The following is a 10489-nucleotide window of genomic DNA, read 5'->3' on the forward strand; positions in this document are numbered from 1 at the left end:
TTCTCCTCGGGGCTTCAAATGAATAAGTAAAGTCAAGTTACTTTTGTTACCTAATTATAACTAGGCCTAAATAGTTAACCTAGTTAGCAGACATTTTTCAGACTGCACGTTTTAATCCCAATTTTAGTAGCGATTTAAAGCTATTTTTTTGCCAAAAATAAAACCCACAGAAAATTTTAACCTTTAAAAAATCCAAGCGCGATTAGTATATTGAAGTCTGGTATTTAATTTAATGTCGTTTTTATGTGTTTTTTTTAAATTACATTTCAGGGGTCATCAACAAGGCTTAACGCTTAAAAAAAATTGTTTTTACCTTCCCTTCCGTCACACATCGTTTAAAAAAGCCAGACCCATTCACTAAAATGTCACACAGCCTTCACCCCCCCCCCCCCCAATCCCCAGCCCTCCCAAAAGAAAGAATGCACTTTAATTTTTTAGCGCAATTTCCTTACAGGAATTGCGATTATTAACTCGTCATTTCCGTATGGATGGATGGATGGATGTGCGCAGCTTTGAGCCGTATCTCCTCCTCAACGAAGCAATATCGAGGACTAGTTCCAAAAGCAAATATGTTAAGCAAGTTCCGATGATGAACATTGGCCAAAAAAATTCCGGAATTCCTTCCTGGATTTCCCGGAAAAGCCAAAAAACCTCGAAAAAATGCTGTTTTTAACCCATATCTCGGCAACCAGACCACTTAGCGACTTGAAACGTTTACCAATCGATTTCTGCCATAATTTACAACAATATTGCCGAAGAAAGTTTTCAAAAATATCCTTTCGTTCGGTCACAAAAAATTAATTTCTTCTAATTTGTATTGGCTAAGATTTCTAAGAATATACAAATATTTCTAGAAGAAGCGAAGCGGTGAAGTTCCAAACCAAGCACACCGGCTGAGGCAGTCGCTAGTGAGAGGTAACGTCTACTTGTAACACGCTGCCATTGGCCAGACTCGCGCAGATCTCGCGAGGGGGCGGGGACTAGCTCTGCTCGTCTGGTTTAAACTGAGCATCTTGTAGGTTTTTAGCGCAAAGCGCTGAGGTTCGAAAGGATTTTACCATAGCGAATGAGCGGAGGTTCGAAAGGATTTTTACGTAGGTCTGTGAATTCTAAAAAATTAATTAAGGAAATTGCGCTTTAATTGTCACTAGACTTTTTATTAACTTGTTTTTTTTAAATATCGATAAATCCTTTCTAAAATATTGACTGAGCTCAGCATAGTGTATATTAATCAGTTTCTATTGCAATTTACAAAAAAAAAAAAAAAGTTTAAAAAAACGCGAAATAACAGCTAAAATTCAATTTCTAACATTACTTTTTTTAAATGAAAAAAGTGTGACGTCACACCATCTGGCTACCCATCTCCCCCACAAAATTACGGGTCCGTCTCTCCACTTCGAGTAGGGCGTCATTTATGGACGATAAATGTGCTTCTCCGAAGAGATGCTTGAAAGAAACTCTGCGAGCAGTCGATCGAGTGATTTTTTTTTTACTTCGAGTTACGAGCACAATTTGAGATGAGAGGAACCGGACCTGAGGGTTCTACAGCTTATGTAAATAATGAACACCCCAAAAAGTTGCAACGGACCATACATAACACTTATCTTCCGTATTTCCGCAACATTCTGAAAGGGAGCAAGAAACAAACCTCTTACATATTTTCTTTCAAACAGCCTACTATGCGAAAGTGGATAGAACTCGGTGAAAATGCCAAGACAAGTGAAAAGCAATGCAGGAAAATTAAGCGCAAGTGATAATAAAATCTAATGAAGCGGGAGTTATCTCCTCTGAACTTTTCTTGTAAAATAAGTATATTCTTGAATATCTGTATATATAATTCTCTACGTCGCCCAACCATGCCGGACACCACCACCATGCATTCTCTACAATCTTAGAGCCGGGTCGATTTAGTGACGGCTATTAGGGGCAGATAATTTAGTTTTTAAACGATTTGAAACTACGGGGGGGGGGGGGGGGGGGGGGGGGTTAACAAGTTCTGCTGATCTTTTCATTGTCGTTGTCGTCTGTTCACTGTCGTCACGTACGGCTGCTTTCCCTAGCGGGGGGGGGGGGGGGGGTAAAGATAATCGCCCTTCACGAGCTACTGATAGTGTTTTAAAGCAAAATACTCGCAGCATCATTTGATAGTGTCGAATTCACAAATTATGAATTACTGAAAAGTAGAAAATAAAACAACTAAATAGCGCCGTATGCTACGCCGCGGGTCGGCTCTTTATTACTGTTAAGGGTTGGTATGTCACTTTGAGTACAATATAAATATAGAGGTTTTTGACAATGCCGCTAGCTTTTCTTTTTTGGAGAAAACACAGGTGGACATTTCTTTCAAAATTCTGAATGAGAATATATATATATATATAATATATATATATATATATATATATATATATATATATATATATATATATATATATATATATATATATATATATATATATATATATATATTTAATTCAACCGGAATAGTCAGGGAGAGTAAAACAACAATTGTTTTCCATGAAAAATACACAATAGCTGTCAGTAGTAGTCTATTTATATCAAACTAGCGTGACCGTCCACGCGTTGCCGCGGGGCTAGAAGTAAGTCCGAGTATAACCCGAGGTAAATCGCACCCTGCCGGTGCGCGGGCGGACGCGCCTGGTTCAATTTAGTGAACGACTATAAAACTACTTCTTATCCATATACTATCACACTCTTTAAAACGAATGTATGCGCCATAGCTCAAGGGATAGTCCTGGGTGCCAAATCGCACCCTACCTGGGTGCCGGCGAACGCACCTAATTCAGTTTAATGAAAGACTTTAATGCCCCATTGTATCCATAGTTAATCGCACTGATTAAAACGAACGTAGGCACCATAGCGCTCACTGAGTAGCCCGGGGCGCCAAACTGCACCATGCTGGGGCGCTGCCCATTCGAAATTGAATTTTTTTCGCACCTAATCGAACCCTGCAGGGGCACCGGGGACGCGCCTGTTTTGATGTAGTCAACGAATATTGTTGTCCATCGTTTCTTTAGTGTATTGCCTTTTTTTTTATAACCAATGTAGGCGCCATAGTGCTCACATGTGAGCCCGGGGCGCTTCGCGTCACGCAATAGCCGGGGCGTCGGCAGCTACGCGTGTTGAAGTTTTATTTAACACTAAATATAGTAGTACTCCTTACCCGCTATGCAGGAAGCCCGATTAATGGATATCAAGTGCTAAGATAGCCGCTCTGGAACTCCTGGCGCCAAAACGGTGTATTGACAAAAATCGCACCCTCCCGGCGCTGCCCATAAGAAATTTTATTTTTTTCCCCCGCAGAAACCTTCTCGGGAGTATTCTGATCAATTCCCTAAAGCTTCATGGCACTGGGGTGAACGGTGTCGAACAGCATCGGACTTTTATTTTCTTATATACCGTATTTAGAGAAAAATCGCACACTTCCGGGGCGCCAGGTTTAGTAATGCATTAAAGACAAACACACACACACACACACACGCGCGCACACATACATTGCTTTTTAAATATATAGATAATATATCACCCCATTATCAAAATTAAAAGTGTTTGCTGAAATACTAGTAATTATTTGTTTGACTATTTCTAGCCTTAATAAAATCGGAAGTCATTTAGTACTTGTTACACAAATGTAAAATTTTCAATTTCGGTTGAAAAATATGCTTTTTGGCAACACTACACCTCTTCTTCATCTTCTTCGTTTTAATTTTAGTGTTGGAATGGATCCCGTCCAACACAATTAAGTATACGTGTCAACTGGTTATGCGCCATTGAGGCCATTGACTTTTCCTTCTGGATTTGCTTCCATAGCCTTTGTCCAACCAAGAACAAACTACAAGGCAGCAACGCGAATTTGGAACCACTTGGAACCAGCTTTTCAAGCCCATTGTAATTTTTTATGCTTTTTTTTTTTTTTTTTTCGGAAATAATGTAAAGTACTAGATCTACTTCCGGATACCTGAAAATGACTGAAATCATAATTAATTTTTATAAAATGTCGTGCATCTATTTGAAACAACCCTTCTGTTGTTGGTATTGTAGAAACCGGGATTATAATTCTTAATCTATACTCTGTATACGAGATGATAACTATAAAATAGCATTAACGCTCAGTATGGCACCGAATGCTGGAAAGTAACAACCGCCACCAGCAGATCACAGGACTCTTTCCAAACTAAGTACTTGCGAATGGTTAAAGGCATACACTGGCCTAACACCATCTCCAATTATATGCTACAGTAGCGTAGCGAGGGGGGGGGGGATATGTCCCCGGGCGCCAACCCTAGGGGGCGCCAAAATGGGTTGGAAAAATAAATTGAAAGGTTGAGGGGGGTGCAAATCGAAAGTTTGGGGGGGGGGGGGGGTGCAAATCGAAAAGTTTGTCCCCGGGCGCCGGGAAGGGTCGCTACGCCTCTGATATGCTACTAGGGGAGATGGAAATGGAAGCAGATTTCCGAAATAATAATAATTTAAAAAAAAAGATGGCGATGGATTGGACACGTCCTAAGGATGAATTCAAATGACATAGCAGGAACGAGGCTAAACTGGACGCCTCAAAGAAAAAGAATGCCTCGAAGGCTAAGGGAGACATGGAGGCGCACGGCGAGGAAGCAGCTGGCAGAGACAGGACCAACGCAGCAGACACAGTTAAGCAATTAATGGTACCAAAATAGTATAGTTTAACACAAAAAAATAGAAATTAACTGGTAAACAAGACGCGATTTGACTTGTAAACAAGCGCAGGAGTTTGTGTGAAAGAGAGGATATATAAATGATATATAGTAGTCCAACTTGAGTGTACGGCCCGCAGAAAGGTCGAGATACAGATCTTGAAAGGACAGATAGTTTGTGAGATGAGAGAATGCGGGCAGAGGATTAAAAACGGGGCGATAGCCTAAAAGACTGAGTTGATGTTGTTCATAATTCCCCGAACGAAATGGAATTTATATAGAAAATATATACTTTTAACAGTGTCCGCCCCCCCCCCCCGAAAATTACAAGTCCCCCCCCCCCCCCCCCGATCTGGAAGAAACACTGGCGACCGGGTTCACCTCAAAGGTTACTGTTAGTGCAACGGTCGCAGAAAATGATCGAACAGCATAGAACGATTGAGCCGCAGAGAACGACAGTGTAATAGAATACTAGAGATACAGAAGGAACCAGTACATATACCTGTGACAGTGGAGGTGTGTTAGTTTTAGTGTTATTCCCCCACCCTCACCCACTACCCCCTGCGTACTCTATTGCGCTTACCACTTCCACTTTATGTAAATCATTAGATTCTAATCCGGCAATTATTGATTTACTTATTTCATTAGTTGTTTTTCAGTAGTTAAATTTTAAAGATTAAAATAGATTAAAACAACTAACCACATACCTACTGAATTAGGTTCTATTCCAATTGTTGAGTTTTCTGTATTTTACGAAAGTTGTTGCAGTTAGTGGGACCTGAAATAAAAAAGTTGGAAGCGATCGAACTTATCCGGAACAAGAGATTCTAAATTTAAGACCCAAATCTAGAACTAGAATCTAAGCCAAATCTAAGCCTAGTCAAGATTTTATGATCAAATTGCCTCTAAACTGAGGATGACAGCTGCATCTGATGGTTTGTTTAAATTAGTTCATGATTACGATATATTACTTTCAACAAATGTCTTTAAAACATGATCATGTCAAAAAATATTTATTTTTTAGTCAATTTTTTTAGGCCTAGCCTAGGCCCTAGGGCTAGCCCCCCCCCCCCTTCCCCCGCCCAGGCCATTTATTCAAATTTATTGCATTTATTTTAATTTTACTATTTTAAATTTTAGGGCCTATTTTAAAAAATTATTTTTAGATTTTAGGGCCTATGGGGCCTAATATTAATTTTTTTTTAAAATGTCACCTTACCCCCCCCCCCCCTTATAAATTTTATAGGCCTAATCATTATTATTATCATTAGCCTAAAATTTTAAAATATCAAATTGATATTTATTAGGCCTAGGCCTATTTATGATTTTATTTATCAATGGACCCAACTGAGAATACTCAGAATAATCGCGGTATTATTCAAAATGTCCATTAATTATTTTAAAAATCAGGTACGGTAGGGGCCTACAATGTTACATAATAAATTTGGTTATAAAAATATGACTGATGTTTCGTTGGACTAATGACTAAAGATTGGATGTAGATCTAGGCCAATCTAGGCTATTTAATGTTTCTAGTGTTATCTGTAACTAAACAAATTTAAAAAAAAAGCCAAAAACAATTTGTGTAGGCCTACATTTTATCACTGAAAAAAAAAGTGAAAATGAAGAAAAGTAAACCAATAGGCTACAGATCTAGGCCTAATTCAATTTTAATCATCAGTACTAGATCTACAGGTAGAAGCACTAGGGCTGACCTATAATTGGAACAATTATAAATGTTAATTTTGTAATTAACTGTGTACAAGAATGTGATGTTAATGTATATGTAGGCTACAATTAGTACAATACACATTTATACTACATACCCATTGAACATACATAAAACTAATGTATTGAATAGGCAAATTCACCACAGATGGTATGAACTTATAACTAAGAAGATGCTAATCACTATATATCCATATGCATAGGCCTCTTTAATATTAATAAAACAGTAATGCATGGAGCAAAATGCTTACTGACCAACCACAGTGTCCAACTGCCTATCACAATCAGTTATTAATTATAGGCTAAATAAGTTAAATAATAATTAACACATGAGTGAATAACAATAATTTTCATAAATTGCAGTGACACTCTAGGGTTAGTCTATTGTGATACCAAGTTTACCAAGCCTGCTCAATTGTAGATTTTTTATTGCAATGCTGTATATTCTAGAATGTTTTTATTTTTGTTTCAATTTGTATTTGTCTTAATGTAAACTTTTAAATAAATTCCCAGATGATATTATTAGAAGGAGACTACTGATTGATGGAGAAGGTGGGAATGATGATAAAAGACTTAACAATCTTCTTAAAACTTTCATTCGCTGGTCAGCATCCAAAGAAGAAGATGAAAAGTATGTAGTTCTATAAATTCAAATTGAATTGTATAACCTAATAAACTAATATTGATTATAGATATGTATGATATGTAGATGTTTATTAAGGTATTATCTTTAGTTTAAAAGTGAGATTCATCAGTTAGTCTACAATATTACTATTCTGATGGAAAAAAATGTCTGCCTTCTCAATATACTTGTTTATTGTTTTAATCTTTAGAATTTATTTATGTGGTTTAGTTGCAATGGAACATGTAGATATAACTATTAAATACCATGTAAATGGGCCTTTAGTAAATTTGTGGAGCTTTCAAAACATTTAAATGGTAACAGCACCTGTTTTTAGCCTAAAATCCATTGTATATTTTTGCTGTTTGCTGATTTATTCAGTTCCCAAGCTATGTACCAGCGCATGCAGGCCATGATAGGACAGTGTGAATACACTTTGGAAAAGGCAATAAACACTTTTGAGATGAACAAGCAGGAACTGGAAAATTATGAAAAATTAAGTAGAGAAATAGGTTAGTAACCAAAATATGGCCATTTAGCATTATTTTAAAAGTGATGGTAATGAAATTAATTCTCTTTGTGTAATAAAGTAGGAATTTATGATAATACACTTTAACGTTTTGGATAGCAGTGTTTCATGTTTATTATTTTTAGATGATAAAATCAAAGAGGCAACAACAAGAATAGCTGAAGCTAAAACTGAACTACAGATGGCAAAATGTATTAGGAAAAATAGACAAGGTCTGTATTTTCAAATGATCTGGGTGGTTATTTAAAGATTATTAATTTGTGTATAGAGACTGCTTTGATTATCATTACTGATTCAGCAAAGCCACTCAATACAATATGATTTGAGTTGTTTAATAAAACAGGTCATCTCACTTATGAAAACCTTAGTTTTAAAAGTAACCTAGCAACACTATCATCAAGGCAATATAATATAATAATATCAAACAGAAGTTGCAGCTTATTTTACTTGTATGTGAAGCATATGAATATATGTTTTATATTGGATGGTAGCAAATTAAAATATAGATTAATAAAACTATTGAATCAATCATTTCAAAATGATCTGAAAGTTTTTACACCTTAGATTAAACTTTGCAGTTTAGTACCAACTTAAATATGTAGTATATATTCATTTTTGCTACCTGGATTTTTCCTTAAAAAAACTACAATTTTGTGAATTATTTAGTACAATTATATAAATATTTGAATCCCTCTGAGTTACAGTAATCATATGGCAGGCTGCCTGCGTTATCCATTATATAACTGGCAGAAAATTTATTAGACATAATTTAAACTATAGCACACCCCACCACTCTACTTCACTTTTTAATGCTTATTAATGAATAGTTTTTAGTTAGGTTTGGATAAGTAAAAAAAAAATGACAGTAACTAAAAACTTCCTAGAATAAAATGTGTTCTTCAAACTCAGAACATTGATGTTCTAAACAAGTACTTCATTAGCAAATATGATAGATTTATTTTAATAGTCCTGTAAATTATGTATTTCATAATCCTATTTTACACAGAATATGATAACTTGGCAAAGATTATTCAGCTCCACCCTGACAGACAGGCAACAACAAAGTTTGTATTTTTTTTCTGTTTAGCTAAGACCTTAAGTTGTAATTTGTTTACTGTTTAAATTTCATTTATAAATACATTTGTGATGAAATTAACTCCTTGTAAATCTCTATCAGTGCTGCCTTTTAAAAATCTGACTTTTGACCAAGTGGTGGGTTTTAAACTTTTTTTTTTACACAAATTTATTTTCTTGTGTGGTTTCAAATGTATGTTATTGTTTAACTTTAGTATGATAATTTCATACAATTTATAATTTATTTGTTATCCACAGGCAGTTGCAATTACTAGACAAAGAGTTATCCAATTTGGCTACCACAAAACAGAAATTAGAAGAAAAGGTACATATTTTTACTAACTATTGTGTACTTGAATTTTCTGCCTGTCATTTTTTTCATCACAAATCTTGCAATATTGTAGTTTTAGAAAATTATGTTATTTTAGTGCAAATATAATAGCTACATTTCTTTTGAGATACAAGCAGTCAATAAGGCTATTTGTATTTGCTTTGGGTTACACATTTTTTTTTAGATACAAGTAACCCGGATCCAGTTCATAGAAAATAAACACCCTGAAAAAGTTGCAACTGAGGGTGCATTGCAGCTTTTTAATGACACTTTCTCACACCTGGAAGATGTAGATTGCTAACAATCTTACTGTTGGTCAGCAAACAATCTTACTGTTGGTCAGCCAACCAACATCTAGGCTGACTTCCAATTTTTTATCATAAAACCACGGAGACTGCACAATTGAAGTTAAAAAGCAAAACAATATGGAATATTAATTTGCTTATCAGAAACACAGTTCAACAGTTTAAGCAGGAAATAAGCATTCTAATGATCCTTTTGGCAGCCATTCCCTTATTAAACTGAAAGGGGCATAACCCGGTTTATTCAATTCCCCCCCCCCCCCCCCCTCACAATAACAGTTTTGTTTCACCTATAAATTTATAAAATTTGCTTTCTTTCTTACAGTTGGAGTTGCGTAGAAAACAGTTTATGGTGCTTATAACTTCCATTCATGAGTTACAACGTATATTGGAGGGTACGTTGTAAATGTTAAAATTTAAGCAAATGACGTGTTTAGATAACTTTTTAAAATTAGTTATGTGTAGGCCTACTCTGTTAGAAGTATTTGTTTATTTTTTGTCTGATGGAAGGTATACTCTTAAATTTTCAGAAATAAAATCCCATCATAAAAAATTTTAAGTGCTTCCCTTTTCCGGCATATGATTTTATCTTCTGATTAACATCATTATGGTAATTTGATATTTTAAATTATTTCAGAAGATGACGAAAACAATGAAGAATCAAAAGAAGAAGAGATGAACCTTTCAAGCTAACCAATGTTGCATGCAAATTTGTATTATATAAAAAGTATTTGAATTTTAAGAGCACTGCCAGCCACATTTGTCTATATTAATTAGATCTAGATATTTTGCATATGAAACTTTCTTACTTTGACTGGTCGCAGAGTATTTAGCATAAAGAACACTGTATAACAAGTGTTGAAATAGTTAAGCACTTTATTCTTTAATTTTGGAGTATTAGATACTATATTTGGGAGTACTAAAAGAAGGGAAACTTTTCTTTTGGCTGAGTATATGTGATCCAGCATTGTAAGTCTTTGTATTAATTATATTTTCTTTGTTCTAATATTTCAAATAAAAATTTCATACTTTTTAAATGGTGCTGTCCTTCACATTCAATAAAAGTAAATAATATGTGTATTATTTGATTTATTTGAATAAACATGGCCGTTTAAAATGTCTGGTTTGACTTATATTTTTAACCAGTCATACTACCACTGAAATCTTGTAATATTAAGCACTGCTATTTTCTACTCTATATATTCTATGCAGTAG

The 10489-nt window shown here is 35.3% G+C and overlaps 1 protein-coding gene across 1 annotated transcript; it reads left to right on the forward strand.

The window, feature by feature from the left end:
* The first annotated feature begins 5463 nt into the window (after positions 1 to 5463).
* Positions 5464 to 10378, forward strand: LOC131944668 (THO complex subunit 7 homolog). Its single transcript, XM_059305441.1, has 8 exons — positions 5464 to 5623; positions 6930 to 7047; positions 7420 to 7550; positions 7693 to 7779; positions 8574 to 8631; positions 8900 to 8966; positions 9600 to 9669; positions 9912 to 10378. The coding sequence occupies exons 1-8, from the start codon at positions 5605 to 5607 to the stop codon at positions 9965 to 9967; spliced, it is 606 nt and encodes a 201-aa protein (XP_059161424.1). The 5' UTR covers positions 5464 to 5604; the 3' UTR covers positions 9968 to 10378.
* Positions 10379 to 10489: the final 111 nt, after the last annotated feature.

This window comes from Physella acuta, unplaced genomic scaffold, assembly GCF_028476545.2.
Source record: "Physella acuta isolate Inbredline_101_S28 unplaced genomic scaffold, ASM2847654v3 ptg000502l, whole genome shotgun sequence".
Taxonomy (NCBI): Eukaryota; Metazoa; Mollusca; class Gastropoda; family Physidae; genus Physella; species Physella acuta.

Coding starts and splice junctions, on each gene's coding strand:
- LOC131944668 (XM_059305441.1), top strand. Junction 8,632..8,899: donor GACAGACAGGCAACAACAAA/GTTTGTATTTTT, acceptor TGTTATCCACAG/GCAGTTGCAATTACTAGACA. Junction 9,670..9,911: donor GTTACAACGTATATTGGAGG/GTACGTTGTAAA, acceptor AAATTATTTCAG/AAGATGACGAAAACAATGAA.